The following is a 21,763-nucleotide window of genomic DNA, read 5'->3' as shown; positions in this document are numbered from 1 at the left end:
CAGCAATATCTAGGTAAGTTAAAGAAAAGCAAAAAAAAAAACTAAAATAAAAAACACCAAAACGAAACCTCCCCTGTTATTGCTACCTTGTCGTGTTGGGGAGGCTTGTGTGCCTCCGTGACCCTGAAGACTATACCGGCGGGGGTTATACCCCTGGCAGGCACTACCAAGCCAGGCAGTTTTCAGGTTAGAGGCCAGTCTAAAAGCAGCATTGCCATCCCCCATTGGCAGTAGGATGATTGGATGAAGATTGGGCAGATGTATTTGTCATAGATATGAATGGTGTTTCTGCCTATGCAAATTAGGATATATTCAATAAGTGTGGCGCTTATGTGCATATTCAAATTAATTTCAAAAGAAACTTGTAATACAAAAAAAGTTACTTTTTATGTATACTTTTACTATGTAAAGTTTTATTGTGGTAGGAGTAAAGGAAAAAATTAAGCCTATTTGGGTGTATTTTGGGCATATTCGATTAGTGTATAGCTCATTTGCATATTCAAATTAATTTTCAAAGAAACTTGTAATACAAAAATGTTTACGTTTCATGGGTACTTTCATTGTGTAAAGTTTCATTTTGATAGGAGTAAAGGAAAAAAATAGCCCCATTGGGGTGTATTGTTGCCTTGCCTTATTGGCACACATCTCGGATTGATGAGAATTTAACATATTTCCTCAACTAGGATTTCTTAGGACTTTTAGTATGTTGTTCTGGACACCTCATAGAAATTATCTAAGTTGAAAAAAATTCTTTTACAATTTGTCTGTCGTAAAACGCTATTTTGCCTGGACTATAAATGGTACTTCAGATGACTTTAATTCCTTTCTGGGAAACTATGATAATATTTCCACTGTTCAGTCAAATCAAAGGGTCCTGGATAATGAATGGTCGCTGGTCCAAAAAAGGTTGAGAACCACTGATCTAGTGGAAATAAACATTATAGACAGAAAGCTTTGAGGGAATACTCAAGTAACTCAGCATAATCTTATTAACATTCAGGGGGTAAGTATTTTGTACATGTTAAGCATGTGCAGTTAAAACACTCTTATAAAACGTAACTCTTCAATCAGCTTTAAGTAAGGAATAATTGACAACAGGCCGTTGAATTATTAGAAAAATAATGCACACCCGAGGTGGTAATGCGGTCACGACGCGAAGCGGAGTGCATTATTTTTCTAATAATTCAACGGCCTGAAGTCAATTATTCCGCTTATACTACAGTTGCCACACATCAAAACATTGTTCAGATTATGTATTTCAAGACGTTTGTAAAGTTGTTGTCATTAAAACGCTCTTGTATGTAGGACTAATTTCTTACGCATCTAATCCAGTGTCTCCGTTGCTAAGTCCAAAACGTCATTTTAGAGTTAGTAACGGAGGTTTGAGCCTCTGATAGCAGACTAATGCTGGAGACACACGACTAGCTGACACATTCTCTTACTGTTTTCATCGCTGCAGCAGATTTTAAACACCGACTTTGAACACAGACTGAACGCGCTGAACACGCGTTTGGTCATGATCAGTCATAAGTATCAAATTACATTCATAACCGGCCTTAAAGTGTGTCCCCGGCTTTATGCAGTTATTAATGCAGTAATTAGAGAGATATGTTGCAATAATGAGACAAGCATGTGCGTCAATATTATTATTTATTTATTAATTCAATTCGTTATAATTAATTTGTTCATTCTTTTTTCTATTATTGACAGATGTTATAAAACACATAAATAAATTAATTAATTAAACCAAATAAATTAAACACAAAGCCATTTTAACAAGTAGGCCTATCAATAACTATTTATTTGTTATATATTATCTGCAATAAAAATCCGTGCTGCAGGACTATCCATTTATTTATTTATTTATTTAGCCTATATTCAGTTTAATTTTCTACTGATTATAGATAGCCTAGGCCTATATACTTTATTTATTAAAATTAAACTGCATGTTTCCATTGATTGTGAAGCTAGACGTTGAAAATTGCAGATCAAGCGCATGAGGCTGCATGTTTTTTCTTGTTATGAATTGTATCCTATTTTCCGTTATTACAGTTGACTACGCGAAGTGATATGGAACTGTAATGCGGTCAAGACCTGCCTGGAACTACTTTAGCTGTGCGTTTCCCTGAAAATAATGCACACCTTAGAACGTTCTTCAACCAATCAGATTCAAGCATTCAACAGCCCTGTAGTATAAGTAGTAACACTGTTTTGTGTATGGGTCTTTCTAGGTAGCTGCCTCACTCCGACTGGTCCAAAACTCATTTGCCAGAAACTGAACTCTCTTCCATCTTTTCTTAAGATAGAGATCCTCCCTTACAAACTCACCAGTAGGTGGTGCATTGATAGTGGACTTGTTTATTATTTGGAATCAATGGTTCTGGACCTTCAAGATCATTGATGTGTTCTGAGGTCAATGGTTGACTATTTACGATCGCCTTTACTTCATACATACACATTTTAACAGTCCAAAGCAGTCCACACCAGTATAAGAAAGTGGAGGGGTAGCTTCCATCCTTTCTGGTGGCAGGTCAGCTGTCCTCTGCTCCTGATTGGATTTCCTTAGCTTCCTTAACTTAATGCATTTGTAGATAAAAGATGACACTTCACTACTACATCCCAAAATCCCAATACCATTGGAGCGGATTTCATTGATGGTCATGCCACAACCTTTATTTTGCACCTTTTCACGGGATGGATGAGATACATGATGCCCTTTTGGAAGAATGGCCAGATGCTTGACATAAGGGTGAAGCTCTGCCTGTCCTAATTTTCCTCCCATACCATGGTCCTTGATAAATTGTCTTAACTTGTACAGCTTGTTGAACTGATTAGAATTAACTTCCCTTGTCTTAGAGACTTGATTTTATCACTGAACACTTCTTCTTGGACTGTACGGATTAAAGGCATTGTGGATTAGTTGGATATTTCTACCAAACCAGCACTTTCTTGCACAACTTTTGAGTCTTGCTATGGCTTTCACTGCCCTATTCCATTCCAAAAACTTTGGCAGGCAAACTTACAGAGATCTCTCTTCCTTTGCCTTGGTTGTAAGAACTTGTGCCCTTTTGAGCTCCAGGTCTCCATCATTAATCTCGTCTTTCTTAAGGGCCGTACACACCGGGACGAATATCGGCGCGCGTTATTCGCCAGCGTTTTTCGACGCGTTTTTTGTGTTCACACCCAAGCGATTTTCGCTGACGATGAGCCGAGTGAACATGCACATTCATTCCCTGACATAAGATGACGCTTAATGTAAAACAGAAATACCCCGGTTTTGTAGTCGTTGTCGCGTTTGTCATATAGTTCTTTATGTTCCGACACCAACGAGACCAGCAGCTCTACATTCACCTTGCCTTGCATCTTCCTCGTCTTATTTCTTCCCGGCAGTGTAGACGCTTCTGTTTATATACTGTCTATGTACTTGGCGTATATCTTCTTCGCCGTTACGTATGTGTGCTCGGCAAGACCGTTTTGTGTTTGAGCACCCCCAAGTTGTGTTTTACTGTAACTTTAGAAGCTCCAGACACGTGAGCAAAAGCGGCAATCTTATTGGTCGATAATTTTTTTGACGCGGCACGTCAAACCAAAAAAACGAACCCGAGGCGTTTTTTAAAAAATGACGCTTTTACGCGTGCCGTTTTTCGCGTCGGTGTGCACACTCACATTGGCGCCCTTTGTTTAGTCACGAGGCGTTAAACGTCTGCGAATATCGACGAAATTCGTCCCGGTGTGAACAGGCCTTTAATGTCCTCCTTAGGGAGGGTTCTCTTTGCCATAAGAATCTTGGACCAGTAAATCAGTTCGATCCCATGAGTTCCTTTACAGTGAGCCTACAAGAGGCATGGTCAGCATGGTTTTGATGTAATGCAACATACAGTATGTCCATTGACTAGGTTCAGTGCTTGTTCTGATCTGCTGCATTCGATTGGCTACAAATGCATGTTACCATCTTGCATCATTGTTAATATAACTAAACCTTGGAGTTTGTCCAGTAGTATTCATGAATGGCATCTAATTCTAGTAATATTTTGAGTAAATCACCAGTTATTGTACTGACGACTGCAGCGGATAGCTCCAGGTGGGGGATTGCAGTTACCTCTGTTGGGGCAACCCTAGCTTTACCCATAACAAGATTGTAGTAGACTTCTCCAGACCTGGTCACTGTCCTGAGGTATGGACATACTCCATAACCTGACACAGTGGCATCAGAGTAATGGCATCAGTGAAATTCTGTAAATTTCAATTTGCCCAAGTGAAAATCTGTAAATTTAATTTTATAATTTACAGAATTTCACTTGGCCAATTGAAAAATTTAGATGTTATTGGTCACTTGAAATGTTTGATTTGGGAGGGTTAGAATTTTTTTACAGTGCATCTGATTGTGACACATTCTTTGTAGTTTTTTTTTGTTTGTTTTTTTTTCAAATAGAATGGAGTGACAAATCCTAGAGGATCAAAAGTGGAATCAATTGTAGACAGATCTTTTCACTTTTAGTGAAAGGATTTTCCTTTACTAGTAACTAGCACTTAGGTTTACTTTAGGTTCACCTAAATAACAGATCAAGTCAGTCGCACCTTCAGTACATTCCTCCTTTGGAATTGTGGTGATCACCTTCTTGCTGTTGGTGATGAATTTGTGCAAACGGATCTTCCCAGTACTGCTGAGATCCCTGGCTTCCTTTACAAGCTGGGTTGCCTCTGTTCACACTTGCCAAGCCATCGTCAACATCAAAATTAGGTTGTATGATCTTCACTGTGCCTTGATTAGACTTACCATCACCTTGTGGATCCAAGGTATTTGAGCCCGAAGTTCTCAAATCCAGTTGAGGAGGCTGCTCTGAAAAAGTGGAATTTTTAATTTTCATAAACTGATAGTGGGGCTTCCATGTTACCTACTTCCTACCATAGGAACCTGAGGTTTTCTCGATCCTTTAGGGAAATATAAAACTGGTGGAACATACTCTCCACATCACATCTAATGAATACCTGTCCTTTTCTGAAATGACACAAGGCTTTAACAAGGGTATTTGTGGAATCAGGCCCAATCAGTAGATGCTCATTCAGAGAAGTATTCTGAAATCTTGCAGGGCAAAGACGATGCTAGGGATTTGAGTCAGTGTTCTGCACAAGGTTTGTTTTTTGGCAAGTCTGGTCTTTCACCCTTAAAGAGCAATGGCATCTGATAGTGCTCATCTTGTAATTGCTTAATGCCTCCGTTTAACTTTACCAAAACCTCAGGTGTTGTAAGGTCGGGAATTCCTCCTTATTCCTTTAAACTAAGTCTGGCTGAAAAACTTTTACTATCTCTGCTGGAGTGATCATCTCCTCAACCATGTTCCTGCATACAAAGTAGACTTCAGACTTGAGTTTGTGAGATGGTTCACCAGCTGGTAGAACTTGTTTCATTGTAATCCTATTAATCACAGCGATTTAATTTTTGTAGTGGTTGTGTTTGATGAAACCCAAAACAGATCTTTGTGCAAACAGCTGATCTTCATTACCACTGAGAACATCTCTGGGGATTAAGCCTTGTGCTTCACAACCATGAACTGCTCGCTGAATGCCAGGACACTGTCTCGGCTTCTCAGCATAAACCTTATATGCCTGTATGTATGAAGGAGTGGCAGGCCATGCAAATTCCACTGGACAATTCTCATTGGCTTTTTCTTTACTACTCAGAGGTGATTGGGGCTCCCAAGTGAGACCAAGTCTCCCAAGTCTTTGTCCCCTCCTTCAGGGAATGAGGGTTACTATAGTAAATGAGAACTTCCTTTCATATAGGATTACTGTTTTATCAACACAGACATCAGTAAAGTAAAACGCTTGGTGAATTTTGCTCCATAACGATAGGAAGAGCCAGCTTCAAAAGATCAATTAGTGAAGTCACTATGAATGCTTAGCTGTCACAAGCAAGTCCCTATGCTAAATTTCTCATCTCCTGCTTAAAATCTAGAAAGATCTTGAGACACTAATTTCACTGTCCATTTTTGAGAATCATGATCTAGTGAACTTGTGCCTTTGCTCTGTGGGGCGTCTCTGGTTCTTTTTTTGTAGTTTGTAGTAACGCTGATTTTCTTTGATTTAATTGTGACTGTTTTCAAAAAATTACTTATTTTTATATTTAACGTAAAACTGTTAAAAGTAACTAGAATTTGTTATTACAAACAATCTTAACATGTTTTGTAATGCAATGCACACTGAATTGGATCCTGCTTTAAATTCCCTTCTGCAGGTTTTTGGGTCCTGCTGCAAATGAAGCCTGCCAGTATGTGAGAGAAATTGAGGGTAAAAACCCGTTACTCCTGAGAGAGCTGAATCTGAGTTTAAATAAACTAGGAGACACAAGAGTGAATCAGATCGCTGCTCTGCTGCAGGATAAACATTGTCAACTCAACACATTCAAGTAAGTATCTTACATAATTTAACAGGTTACATGACTACTAGTAATGATACAGTAGTTAGGCCCCGATCAACATTTTAAAAATACAACAACCATTCATTTTTAGTTTTTCAATTACCGGTTAAAAATGGAAAAACGAATGGACACAAAAGTACACGGACCAAATGTTCCGGGTCAACGTAAATAAAATGTAGAAATAAAAATTTCGCATTTTTGTCAAACAGAAAAAAACGTTTTGTCAATTATTTTGATTTTCAATTAAATAACCATTGTATATAAGGAAAATAAGTTTGTATGTGAATATTGTTTCACCAGTCTAAAAACGAATAAAGAAGAAAGCATGTTTTTCGTTTTTCAATTACGAGTTAAAAAAGGATGAGTAAAAACAGCTGAACTGTGTAAGGTGTGTGCCAGTAAGTCTGATCGACGCCTCATGGAAGCAAAAGGCTCTCCTGAGAATTAACATTTGAACTTTTTGCATATGTAAGAGGAACATCCGAGACGCAGCACACAGTGCAGCTCACACTTCATACTCACCATCTCCTCCTTCATCCCCCTTCTCCTCCTCACCTAAAATACACTGAAAATCTATGCAATGTTAAGTATGTACAAGAAGTAACTATACAAGAAGTTGATCGACTAACGTCTTTTAATGGTGGCCAAAACCTCTACTGAAGTAAAACGATTGAATTAAGTTCAAGAGGAGGCATTCCAGGGGGTTATTAAAGTATCTTTGATTGTGTACGTGTGAATGCGGCAAATCTCAGATATTTCGCCAATTACCTCTGTTTTGATGACTCGAACTGACGAAATTGTATCGTGAGACCTTGCGAGATTGATTCAAGGACCTCAAAGTTATATAGCTTCCTGATCTAGGCCGGTAAAATATAATTAAAGAGTTAAAAAAGAATAATCAAATATTCGTTCACTTTTAATGATACCCAGACATCATTAAATCTTTTTCATTTATGGAGTCGGATGGAAATAACGAGTCAATACATGTAAGAAAATTTATTTTATTTTATCTTGTTGTGTTGCGGAAAAGGAAAGACAAGTAATACGCAGAGAAACCTTCCCCATATTATTGGAAACCCTTATTGGACCAATAGACGGGCTTAGAGCTGTAAACACTGAGTCAAACAAAAAAAAAAACTTTCAGCTGGTAAAATACATTACTGTTCAATTTAGTTTATGTGCAAATACAGTTTTTTTTTTTTACTGTAACATCCTAACAGTGTGCTATCTTGTAGTGCAAGGTGTCATTTTTTCAGAAAACAAATGGCTTTCAATAAATTACAGTCATGGACCATTAGTATTTTATGGAAAGCCAAAGCTGACTCAATAATAAAAAATAAATGCAAACAATAAATATATAAGAAATGCTAAAAAGTAAATAAATAAATGAGTATTTATTTACACTTTATACTTTTATACTTTTATTTCCTTATTTATGTAATATATAATATAATATAAATATAATTGTATTTTTTCAACATTTATTTATTTTCACTTTTATTTATTTCCTCTTATGTATGTATATATGTATTTATTTCTACATTTATTTGCTACACACCCTTTCATTAGCACACAGAGGAAGCAATTTAGCAATAAATAAATGTAAAAAATATATAAATAAATGCATATATGCATAAATAAATATGGAAATCAATTAACCCATTTAATCCCACCGGTCACAATAGTGACCGTAAAAAAATGTTTCATTTCTAAGGCTCTAAAAATGTTACTGAATGATCTATCAATGCATTTCCAGCAGATATTGAAATAATAAAGGGTCTCAATGAAATATGTGCAGTGTCGCATGTTTACTGTAAATTGTCACATGACCAGAGCTGTTTATTTCTTGTTTGCGCCAAGAGAAGAGGATGGCAGCAAGAAAGCTCCCAAAGAAAAGGATATTAAAATATGTTAACATAAAGATAGGACATAGATTTTTGGTACACATCATGTTTAAGGTGTCTAGTATTGATATATGCATTTGCAATTACTCAACTTTGTTTAATGTGGTCATAGAACTCACAAACATGTCAACGGCAACAATAGTGACCGGTGGGATAACCCATTGTATCTACATGCTAATACACATAGGCTAACTGTTCTACCTTACTTTCTGCTGCTACCTAATTTTCTACCTAATTTTACACACAGACACACACACATAAACACACACAAAGAAACACACACGGACCCAAGGAAGACTAGCTAGCTAGCTAATTCTGCTAGCTAATTCTGCTGCTACCTAACTTCCTACCTACTGCAACCCCCCCCCCCCCCATCAAAATGTCCTAAATGTCCAAGATACTATACCGTGGCCTCAACACACTATACCATGGCCTCGAGACACTATCCCGTGGCCTCCAGACACTATCCCATGGCCTCGAGACAATATACAGTGGCCTCGATACACTATCCCGTGGCCTCCAGACACTATCCCTTGGCCTCCAGACACTATCCCGTGTCCTCCAGACACTATCCCGTGTCCTCCAGACACTATCCCGTGGCCTCGATACACTATCCCGTGGCCTCCAGACACTATCCCGTGGCCTCCAGACACTATCCCGTGGCCTCCAGACACTATCCCGTGGCCTCCAGACACTATCCCGTGGCCTCCAGACACTATCCCTTGGCCTCGAGACACTATCCCGTGGCCTCCAGACACTATCCCGTGGCCTCGAGACACTATACCGTGGCCTCCAGACACTATCCCGTGGCCTCCAGACACTATCCCGTGGCCTTGAGAGACATCCCGTGGCCTCCAGACACTATCCTGTGGCCTCGAGACACTATCCCGCGGCCTCCAGACACTATCCCGCGGCCTCCAGACACTATCCCGTGGCCTCCAGACACTATCCCATGGCCTCCAGACACTATCCCGTGGCCTCGATACACTATCCCGTGGCCTCCAGACACTATCCCGTGGCCTCCAGACACTATCCCATGGCCTCGAGACAATATACAGTGGCCTCGAGACACTATCCCGTGGCCTCCAGACACTATCCCGTGGCCTCCAGACACTATCCCGTGTCCTCCAGACACTATCCCGTGTCCTCCAGACACTATCCCGTGTCCTCCAGACACTATCCCGTGGCCTCGATACACTATCCCGTGGCCTCCAGACACTATCCCGTGGCCTCCAGACACTATCCCGTGGCCTCCAGACACTATCCCGTGGCCTCGAGACACTATCCCGTGGCCTCCAGACACTATCCCGTGGCCTCCAGACACTATCCCGTGGCCTCCAGACACTATCCCTTGGCCTCGAGACACTATCCCGTGGCCTCCAGACACTATCCCGTGGCCTCGAGACACTATACCGTGGCCTCCAGACAGTATCCCGTGGCCTCCAGACACTATCCCGTGGCCTTGAGAGACATCCCGTGGCCTCCAGACACTATCCTGTGGCCTCGAGACACTATCCCGCGGCCTCCAGACACTATCCCGCGGCCTCCAGACACTATCCCGTGGCCTCCAGACACTATCCCGTGTCCTCCAGACACTATCCCGTGGCCTCCAGACACTATCCCGTGGCCTCCAGACACTATCCCGTGGCCTCGAGACACTATCCCGTGGCCTCAATACACTATCCCGTGGCCTCCAGACACTATCCCGTGGCCTCCAGACACTATCCCGTGGCCTCCAGACACTATCCCTTGGCCTCGAGACACTATCCCGTGGCCTCCAGACACTATCCCGTGGCCACGAGACACTATACCGTGGCCTCCAGACACTATCCCGTGGCCTTGAGAGACATCCCGTGGCCTCCAGACACTATCCTGTGGCCTCGAGACACTATCCCGCGGCCTCCAGACACTATCCCGCGGCCTCCAGACACTATCCCGTGGCCTCCAGACACTATCCCGTGGCCTCGAGATACTATCCCGTGGCCTCCAGACACTATCCCATGGCCTCGAGACACACACACACACACACACACACACACACACACACACACACACACACACACACACACACACACACACTGCACAGGTCAAATAGACCTATATTCAGTCTGTCCAATGGTTGATACAACACATTATCCCACCGGTCACAATTGTGACCGATCATAAAACACACTTTTTCACACACTTTTCCATGAAAATTTAAAAAAATTATGATTGATTGTTTCAAAGGGATACTAATGACACATGATTTGGATATTTTTGTGTCTGAGAAAAATTTGGGATTAAATGGGTTAATTATGCAATTACAGTATAAATTCTCACATTTTTTACATTTCTTCTTATATCTATTTATGTATTCATTTATTATTATTTAGTCAGCCTTGGCTTTCCATAGTGTGTGTGGTGAATTTGTAAAAAAAAAAAAAATTAAAAAAAAAATTAAATAGACAAAATACAGGAATACATTTTCTGATTATATTTTGAAGAAAATAAAATAAAAATCTTGAATGAAAGAATTTAACACTTTAAACTTAAGCTATAATACAAATGTACGCGTTTTTTGTGACGCTGGGTTTCACCGTTTTCATTCAGGAGACTTTTTTTTCATATATGCACACACCACTTGCCAAAGAGTCTCATCAAAAATCATCCCAATCGCCTCTTCTGCTGTGTTACTCCTTCTTCGCCATGTTTTTGTTTGTTTCTTTTTTTTTTATGCAATCCAAAACTCCCTAAAGTGCTGCACTCCATATATTTCCATTCAACTCCTTCCTTCCCGCTCTCCTGGAAAGAGACGTCATTTGGTGATGGAAAGCAAGAAATTATTGTAATAAGCAAAACATAGTTAATAAAGCATTGTCTACTGTCAGAAGCAATTCGCATTCTTTTGACTGAAAACTGTGGAAGAGTAAACGGTAGCATGAATACAGCTTGGTTAGATGGGTTGGCTATTTAACTGGTCAGGTTTCTATCAACATAACTCCATCTTTTCACATTTTAGCATTCATATAGTGATTAAAGTTTTAGCAATGCATGGTTAATCTCTTTTTAATCTTTGTGAAGATCTCTATCAGTTTTTGTGGAAAAGTGAATATTGAGGTTTGCTGTCACTTAGCTGCACTAGTTCTGTGTTGTTTGGGCACAATCCTTCTTAGTGTTTGACGGTCTCTATCATTCACTTTTGGTTTTCACTTACTATTCTTCTCCACTGAAATGCTTTATATACATAATCAAAATTGAATTTGATTTTTGGAAGCCTGACAGGACATGCATTTCATCCACGGCTTGTACTAAACACTGCTAAAAAAAACCTTAATAATAGATATACTATAGATAATACAGACAATGTTAGAAAAATAAAAGATAATTGCAACGTTTGTCTGCAAAAATATTAACGCAAATAATGTTTCTTCACATTTTTTGTCATAACTTGTGGTATTTGTAATACCTTTAGAATGACAAATTACTGTCAGACATGACAAACTAATTTTCCAAAACCTTAAGTGGTCTGACCTATTTTCTTTCTCTTTTTGTCTTCAGTCTGTGGAATTGTAGTATAACAGAGGAACAGTGTCTCATCCTGACTTCAGCTCTGAAATCAAATCCATCGCACCTGAAAGGGGTGGACCTCAGTGGGAATCAAATTAAAAACACAGGAGTGAAACACTTATGTGACGTACTGAAGGATTCACACTGTACACTGGAGAGATTGAGGTCAGTAGCATTCACATACAAGATTTAAAATGATTTTTTAAAAAGAAAAACACTCAATATCTCATGAGGAGTTTGCAATAATATTTTGTGATCTGGTGGAATAAAGATGATGATGTCTCTATTCTGTCCTTGTACTTTTAAATCATTTGATTTCTTGCTTTTGTCCTTAAAATGGAAAAAAAAAATCATTAATTTATTACTTATATGACTTGGGGGTCCTTCATCCAGCAAGAAATGTCTCTCAGGCAGATCGAGGTGCGAGCAGCTACAGTCAGATCATCTGGTTGGAATGAGAGGCAGAGTTTTGTATCATCATCAGCATAGCAGTGATAAGAAAAACCTTGTTTCTGAATGATTCTAGTGATGATATGTAGATGGAGAAGAGAAGTGGTCAAAGGACTGAGCTCTGAGGCACCACACTAGCTAGATGTTGCGATTTAGACACCTCACCCCTCCTGAAAGACCTACCTGAGACGTAAGACCTGAACCATTGGAGTGCGGTTCCTGAGATGCCCTTCATCATGAGGGTTGACAAGAGGAACTGGTGGTTAACTGTGTCAAAAGCAGCAGACAGATCCAGCAAGACGAGTACTCATTTGGAAGCTGCTCTTGCCAGTCTCAGAGCCTCAGTAACCGAGAGCAGGGCAGTCTCTGTTGAGTGTCCACCTTTGAAAAAAGACTGGTTGTTGTCCATGAGGTTGTTCTGTGTAATAAAGATAGAGACTTAGTTGAACACGGCTTGTTCAAGTGTCTCAGCTGTCACGATCCACACTCGGGAAAGAAGGGAAGATCCAAGAATGCGGTAAGTAATATTTATTGGGGAAATCCATAATCGAAATCAGTCCAGGCAAAGGTCAAACTCAAAAATCAGCAATCCAAAACACAAGAACAGAATAAGACACAGATGAAAAACAGACCTCAAAGGTGGTGTGATGAATAACAAGGACTCCGTGACACAGACTAAAACAGACAGGGTTATATACACAGGGAATAGCCAATGTCAGTGGGGAATAGACTAAGTGCAATGATTAGTGATAGGGAACAGCTGAGTGCAATGATGAGACAAGGATTGTGGGGAATGTAGTTCAACATGTGACTGACACCGTGGGGAAGGAGGACATCTAGTGGAACCCTGGAGAACACAAACCTGACACCATGACATTAGCAATGAATGGAAGTGGTGATATCCGAGTCTGTTCAAATGCTGTGGGAAAGGTACCAGTGTGAAGAGAGGTGTTGATGATGTGAATGAGTGTGGGTACAACCGAAGAAGAAATGGCTTGAAGGAGATAAGTGGGTATAGGTTCAAGTGGACAGGTATTAGGGGGATTGGAAAGGATGAGATTGAAAGGTATCAATTTAGTCACTTATTGAAAGTTCTGTTTGCAGGTTTTAACACATTTTACACAAGATTGTTTGAGATCAAAGCTTCTTTGTGTTTCTATCAAGATTGGTGAATCATGACAAATTCAAGATTTTACTCAAAATTAGAGCAAATGGCTTATTTTACCCATAAAAAAAAAACGCAACTGTGATCCAGGGCTGTAACCAGAGTTTGAAAATGTCTGACATCCGTTCCACTACAATTACATTTATAAATACAAACCAATCATTAAACCTCACTTCACATTCTGTAATGTTATCTATATGATATTAGGCTGGATGACGATAATGTTGTCTTCCGAGTCACATCCTGCAACATTAACACTGTTACATAATTGTATTGAAGAATCGTGATCTAAATAATGTCACTATTGTGTTTTAGATCTGCTTTACAGCAGAATCTGAGTGGTTTCCATAGTTTAGATTCCATAATTGATTCTATTATTTTCTTGTTTATCAGTAAGCTGCTTTGACACAGTCTTTATTATAAAAAGCACTATAGAAATAAAGGTGATTTGACTTGATTTTAAACAACATATAAATTAAAAATAATTTGTGACTTTAAATAAATAGTTTTCTTCTGTCTTATTTTATGCTCTCTTTCTAATGCTCTTTTGCTCTGTTTCCTTTTAGATTGAGCTGCTGTGATATGACAGATGAAGGTTGTTCTGCTGTGACTTCAGCTCTGAAATCAAACCCATCACACCTGAGAGAACTGGACCTGAGCGGGAATAAACTAGGGGACTCTGGAGTGAAAAACCTCAGTGATCTACTGATGAACCCACAATGCAAACTGGAAAAACTACTGTTAGTAACATTATACTGTAGAGCAGATTCAGTGTGTATTTACTCACACTTGAACTTAACATGGATCTGAACTATTGTCTTTTCTCTTTTTGTCTTCAGTCTGTATGAATGCAGTATCACAGAGACTCAGTGTCTCATCCTGACTTCAGCTCTGAAATCAAACTCATCTTACCTTAAAGAGCTGGACCTCAATAGTAATGAACTAAAAAACACAGGAGTGAATCACTTATGTCACGCACTGAAGGATTCACACTGTAGATTGGAGGGATTGAGGTCAGTGACATTCACATAGAAAAAAAAAGTTTTGTTATTTAAATGAAACAGAATATAACTTTTTGATGCTTTTTCTTGTTTCTCCAAATGTAGGTTAAGAGGCTGTAAAATGACAGATGAAGGTTGTTCTGCTGTGACTTCAGCTCTGAAATCAAACCCATCACACCTGAGAGAGCTGAACCTTAGTGAGAATGAACTAGGAGACTCTGGAGTGAAAAACCTCAGTGATCTACTGATGAACCCACAATGCAAGCTGGAGAAACTAGAGTTAGTATCATTATACTGTAAAGGAGATACTGTGTGATTAAAGTTTACTCTTTAGTTTTTTTTAAGACAACAGACACAAGTTACATCCTTTATAGCGCTGCTTCTTCTGGCATTTCCTCGGTAAAAGAAGGATTGAAATATCATGTTAGCAAATTAGCTATTGGCTACTGATTGTTCAGCATGTGTATCAGTATAAAGAACATTAAACTCTGAAGCATTTGAAACTTGGTGGCTATAAAATAGTTTCATTTGCTGAAATATGACACATTTGGTATAAAACGAGATAGAAGTGACAAGTCCAAAAAATAATGTAACATGATGCATTTAACTTTCTGCCTTCAGTCTGTTTGAATGCAGTATTACAGAGAAACAGTGTCTCAACCTGACATCAGCTCTGAAATCAAACCCATCACACCTGAGAGAGCTGGACCTCAGTGGGAATCAAATTAGAAACACAGGAGTGAATCACTTATGTGACGTACTAAAGGATTCACACTGTAAACTGGAGAGATTGAGGTCAGGAACATCATATGCTTTATCACAGTTTAAATAGGTCCAATTTCATACTATATATATCTATATAATATATTATTTTATTTTTTTACAATTATTCATTATGATTTGTTTTATGATTCTGTCTTCTTGTTTGTCTCTTTCTAGTCTAAAAAGCTGTGGCATTACCGATGTTTCTTCTTTAACTCAGTCTTTGACAAACACAAAAGCACTGCAGTTTTTACATGAACTTGATCTGAAAAACAATACTATAAGAGGCTCAAAGCAGCTCAGAGATGTGATGCGTAACTCAAACTGTACACTGAGGTGAGTAAATTTCACTTTGTGGTATTAAGAGAGCTTCAGTCTAACTGCCTGGGGGTAGAGGCTGTTGGCCATTCTGGTGGTTCTGGCTTGAAGAGAGCTGTACCTCCTGCCCGATGGTAGCAGGCGGAACAAGCAGTGTGCTGGATGGGACTGGTCTCTCATGATGTTGTGTGTCCTACGCATACAGCGGGAGGTGTACACAGATGAGATCTCCGGGAAGACAGTCCCATTGATTTTGCCTACAGTTTTCACCACCCTCTGAATCAACTGCTGTTCAGCTATAGAGCAGCTAGAAAACCACACTGACAGCCCATAAGTCAGCACACTTTGAATTGCACTGTTGTAAAAATGTATCATGAGCCTCTTGGGGAGTTTCGCTCTTTTCAGCTTCCTCAGGTAAAAAAAGTCTGCTGAAGTGATGTTATTGCCCCAGGACAGATCCTCCGACACAGTGAGACCCAGAAATTTTAAGTTGTACACCCTCTCACCTGCCTCCCCATTAAGGGGTGAGTGACCAGGGTGGTTTGATTTACGAAAGTCAACAATGATTTCTTTTGTCTTTTTGATGCTAAGTAGCAGGTTATGCTTTTTACACCACTCTGCCAGTAGTTCAGTCTCCTCCTTGTATGCTGTCTCGTTGTTTGTTATGAGGCCGAGCACGGTCGTCAGCAAATTGAATGATGTAATTGGTGGGCAAGGAGGCAGAACAGTCATGTGTGTAAAGTGTGTAAGGTAGTGGACTGAGCACGCAACCCTGAGGGGCACCAGTGTTGATGGATATGGTATTAGAAATGTGCTCGCCTACTTTCACACATTGAGAGAGGTTGAGTCCAATATCCAGTTGCATAGTGACTTGCTCAGTCCAAGGTTACCCAGTTTCAGCAGAAGTGTATTTGGCCGTATTGTATTAAAAGCTGATCTAAAGTCGATGAAAAGCAGCCATGCAGCACTCAAGCATAGAAAACTAAATCATGTTTTAAATTTGAGATATATATATATCTATATTAGAATATTGTTTTAGAAATGTGTGTGTGCAAACAAAAAGTCAGTAACTAATGTGAATTTCATTTTAGTTTAATGTTACATTTTATTATTATTTTTTTTTTCAATTTAATTAATATAACTTATTTACAATTCTTTATTTTCTCTTCTGATTCCTCCTTACAGAATAGACAGTGAAGAGGCTTCATTGGGAGCTACTTCAAAATGGACTGGTGGACGGTTTAAATCCTTGTTTAAATAGGAACCTGTGAAATGAATGGTGAGGAGAAGAGCCTTACTATAGTAGTGTATCTGAGGACAAATGAATATGTGTGATGATGTGACGTCTGTAACCAGAATCTAAAATGTTTATTAAATATTGAAATATTAACTCTGAGAAAATCAGCACAAAAAAATCAAATCAGTGTTTATAACAGTTTTAACGCTTTAAGATTTAAAAAAAATAATTCTTATATACATACATTTGCACAAAACTGCAGGTATTACTAAGTTTAATGGATTCATACATGCATTAATGTATGAATGTAATAATCCATACAGGTTATAAGAGCTTCAGACTTTATTTTGAATTAAATGAAGCAATATTATAAACGCATGTGCAGCAGGAGTGATGTTGAATGGTTATTGTTGGTATAAATGATGATTTTGTTTTATTCACAGGTACAGCAGTGAAGAGAGTCAGTGGTCAGAGCAGAGAGAATTCTGAGTCCATAGTTTATACCAAATTGCTTTTTATACTTTTTGCATTATTAAATCCCGCGTTCCAGTCAACAGCTCTTCCATATCCTGAATGAACATTTGTTTAAAAATAGATTTTTAAAGGATTTCTGCTTTTATCTTCTCTGCCATCCTTATTTGTGTTTGACTCAAACTGTTTTACTCTCAGTCAGCACTTTGGGTTTTGTACATAATGTAATAATTTAGTTAAATATGAAGCAAAAATGTCAAATGTGAGCAAAGAGATATTTGATTGCGTGATACAATTTGATCTCAGGTCAGTTGTACTTGGTATTGATTTATTTGACAGCTTCAATACGAGTTTGAACTGACTGAATCATGTGTCATGTATTTTTGCACCGCTGAAGTTCTTGGCAACTATCTGAGAAATAAACATTAATAATCATAAACACATAAGCATAAGGATATAAAATCTCATATAATTATTTTATATTGATATAATGCTGCACCTCAAACTACATCACCCTTCTAACAGAATGTAAAATGTATCTGCAGTTTCTGAAAATCAATCAACTGGACGGGCGGAGCTTTTGATACTGCTTATGTAATAAGCAGTCTTTTTTGTATATACAGCTGTGTTGCTTAAAACAGTCCTGTTACTGTATACATTTAATAATTCCCTGTTTCCTCCATTCCTTTTTGACTTCTGTTTGATGTCAAATGTTTTTGTATGGATTTTTTTCTTTTTTTCTGAAAGCCGAAAAATAAAAAGGGAGAAAAAAATATTACACAGAGAATTTAATTTCTTTCGGTTAGTGCAGAACCATTGAAAAACAAACATATGACCAGGGACGTGCAGAGAGTTCCTCAGGGGCCGGGGCTCAAATGTAAAAAAGGGGCATATATATATATATATATATATATATATATATATATAAATATATATAATATATATATATATATATATATATATGCTTATCAAGGTTGCATTTATTTGATCAAAAATACAGAAAAAAACTAGCCTGGAAATCCAGACCTAAATCTGTAAGATTAATGGTCTGCCATCGACTAATGCAAATCGGCTAACTCGAGGGGCTGCACCAAGCATGCATTTGAAAATCTCACTGCACGCAATTGGATAACACTACTACCAATCACAACAATAAGCCCCATACGCTTAGCTACCAGCGGAGCTAACTGGTAGATTATACTCTTGCCGGATCCGGTCAGCAAAACAGTAAAAATGTCCTTCTTACAAAGGAACGATTTGAGCGCCGTCTTCTGTTCCTCTTTTAGATAAAAGGCATATGCAAATATGCAAGGGCATATTTAACGAGCATCATTACTCGACGCCACAGTAAACCATAGACAGTAAAAGAAATGGACACAGCGACCCCATAGACTTCAACGGAGACAAGTGAAGTCAATAGAAGCACTCACTTCCTGATGGCTGATCGTACTGCGCAGACTCAAACTGAGCTTGACGACGTAGATGTGACGTGAGCAACCCGTCTGTCTTCTAGTAGCTGTGCCAAGAGAAATCGGAATCATTCCCTTCCAAATCTTGCAGACACTATCTGTGAGTAGGAGCTGTCCATGAGCTAGGAGCAGAAGCAACTTTTCTTTTTCTCTATGGGCTTCTCCCTTGACTTTATCGGACTTTATGCCTCCACGTCCCCCCGATTGCCTGCAAGCTTCTCTTCCTGTCCATACGGTAATTTCTCTATGTGCGACAGAGAGTCGCGTGGTTATGACACAATCGTTAGCCTATTTTTACAAAAACAGCTTCTACGGAGCCATAACGTAATATACAAGGTAATAGAGCCTTTTATGCATGTCGTGTTTCTTTAGAAATAAACAATGGACAAATAGTGTCTTTAAACACCTCAGATGTAAAGTTATTCGCTGTCAAAGTGACGCCAAAATGAATGGGAGTCAATGGAATGCTAACAGCAGAGGATGGCTTGTTAGCCAATGGATGCCCCCATAGAAGGTACGCTTTCCGGATGCTGGACTACCACCTTGAACAGAAATGATTAGTTTGAGTCTTCGGGAGTTCGGGTTCGGCTCGGCCGGGTCCTCCGAGTCTTTCGTTCATCCTGTCAGTCCCATAGAGACTATGCTGTCAGTGCCGGAAAGAGAAATGATTAGTTCATCTAGTCTTCGGGTGATTTAGGGTTAAAACCAACACATACATACCATTGCAAATATTTGCCTTTAGAGCTGTTTACTTCTCCTCAAACAATAATGGGCTGACTGAGTCCGAAAGGCCCTTTTGGTCTTTTCAGCTGAAAAAAGAGAAAAGAAGATATCATTATGTATAATATATAGGACTATTTAAAGGAAAAAGTACTGATTTACTTTACAAATATTGGATTTTACATTATTAGGCATTAAAAGCATGGTAAGTGTTGTGGTTAATATGTATTTACAACAAATATCACTTTAAAACTACCAATACAGAGGTAAAAGCATGGTAAGTTTTATGGTCTTTTTACTACACTTATCACAGTAAAAATAATGTTATTGTGGTAAAAACATGGTAGGCCTAAGTGTTGTTTTTACTGTGTTTCTACTACAAATACCAATTTGGACTAATTGAACTACTTTAAACCTGATATGAATATGACTAACTGATTGAAGGTCTAGGCCTATAGCACGTCATGTGACAGACAGTGTTTTATCACCCTGCTTTGAATTAGAAAGCAATAAAATGCAAAGCCTACATGGAGACGACAGATATAATGCAGTGACTGAACATGAGCTAATCTGATTAATATCAACAAACAGAAAATACATTATATCAAACATTATTAACTTGTGACGCACCGAAGCATAATGTCATCTCCTAATTACGGTCATTATTACGCGCCCTTAGCAGAACACACCTAAACGAGCTAATCAGGGTCTTTAAGATTACACCTCTAAAGCTACAGACAGGTGGGAGTCGCACCTAAAAGCGTTTTCAAAAAGTGCGTTAAAAACTCTCTAATTCCGTGCATTTCCAGCAGAGACAGAGTCACTGTGAGATCGCAGGTCTCAATATGAATGACAGCTCGGCTTTACTGCTCGTTGGTCGCTGTTTTATTGTGTCCCTCTGTTTGCTGGAGCATAAGAAACTCCGATGATCGACAAATCAAATCCACAGAGACAAATTTACTTCATTTGTAGCCTATTATACAAATGTGTTAATAAAATGTCCAAACTTATCAAACTGATCCGAGGTCAGGTAAAAACATATATACTTTGGTTAATGGGTGTGATCGATCGTCCACTAGTGGCAAACGTTTCAAAACAGTTGTGACGCACCTGGGCAATTCTTAGACTACGGGCACTTTCATGTCCTTTGATCATATTTTATAAAAAACATTTAATTTTGAAAAATTAACACTTTCATAGTTAAATTTACAATGAAAGTACTTTAGGAACTTTTTACCGGTAGTCTACGATGATTTTTTCACCTTTTTAAACATCATTATACATGCAAATATTGCTGTTTTGTGCTTGTCCCACACTTAGACTTCTGACCTTCAATAATGAAAAAGAAGTGTAAAAAAATGATTTATCTATTTTTTTTTAATATGACTGAATAAAGTATCAGTAAAATAATCAAAACATAATTGAGGTATTTAAGGTCAGACAACTATTAATGTGATTTTATATACAAAATATAGTTGTCCCACAGTATTGCCGTAATTTCCACCACAACGCTGTAATGTCCCTTTAAAAAGTTTTTTTGAAAGATTGTTTGGGTAGTTTCTATGGAGATGAACAATGACATCACAGCACATGTCTGACATGGAGGAGATATTAAATTTCTTCAGCAACTTGGAGAAGAAAACTCAAGGTAAATTTTGCTTAAAATGAAAATATTTTTATTGTATGTCATTTCCAAACATGGCGTAACAATAATTGAGTTTGTAAATAAATTGATTTTTTAACACAAATAGATGTATTTTGTATGCATGCAATGCTAACTACCAATTCATAGCTAATATGTAATACTAGCTTGGATTTTTTTACAAAATACTCTAGGATTATCATTTCCACCACCGTCATTTCCACCACATTACCGTCATTTCCACCACATTACCTTCTTGGGTGGAAATGACAAAGGTGAGGTGGAAATGACATTTATGCTTACAAGGTGGAATTCTTAGATTGAGTGGCTACATATGAATATTTTATTTATTGAAATGTACAACACTAATGTATTTATTCAAATATATATTTGTTTAAATGCCTTTTCATCTATTTTTAAGATGCTGCGGAGGTGAACTGGATAAAGGTCTCACTATTTGTGGTTAAAGTTGTTTACAGTAAAACTGTAACTGTTCATCTGGTTATGGAACCAAACAGACTAATGACTAATGATTTGTTAAATGGGTTTCAAATAAATGTTTTCTGTTTCTCTACATGGATGTCCATTCATTGTCATTTCCACAACACCCAGTCATTTCCACCACCTCATAACTTTTTTAAAAATATGTACAAAATT

At 38.5% G+C, this 21,763-nt stretch overlaps 1 protein-coding gene across 3 annotated transcripts in view; it reads left to right on the top strand.

The window, feature by feature from the left end:
- Positions 1-18,035, top strand: part of LOC307169755 (uncharacterized protein) — a 64,098-nt gene extending 46,063 nt beyond the window's left edge. For all 3 annotated transcript variants that reach the window (XM_079890551.1, XM_079890553.1, XM_079890552.1), the window contains 9 exons: positions 6,236-6,406; positions 11,863-12,036; positions 14,053-14,226; positions 14,326-14,499; positions 14,593-14,766; positions 15,109-15,282; positions 15,427-15,585; positions 16,753-16,846; positions 17,248-18,035. In XM_079890551.1, coding sequence (XP_079746677.1) covers positions 6,236-6,406; positions 11,863-12,036; positions 14,053-14,226; positions 14,326-14,499; positions 14,593-14,766; positions 15,109-15,282; positions 15,427-15,585; positions 16,753-16,828 — 1,276 coding nt within the window. In that variant the 3' untranslated portion in view covers positions 16,829-16,846; positions 17,248-18,035. The remainder of the gene's footprint in view (positions 1-6,235; positions 6,407-11,862; positions 12,037-14,052; positions 14,227-14,325; positions 14,500-14,592; positions 14,767-15,108; positions 15,283-15,426; positions 15,586-16,752; positions 16,847-17,247) is intronic.
- The last annotated feature ends 3,728 nt before the right edge of the window (positions 18,036-21,763 follow it).

This window comes from Squalius cephalus (assembly GCF_949319135.1).
Source record: "Squalius cephalus genome assembly, chromosome: 13".
NCBI lineage: Eukaryota > Metazoa > Chordata > Actinopteri > Cypriniformes > Leuciscidae > Squalius > Squalius cephalus.
The sequence above is the reverse complement of the archived record's forward strand: the minus strand, read 5'-3'. Positions and strand labels throughout refer to the sequence as shown.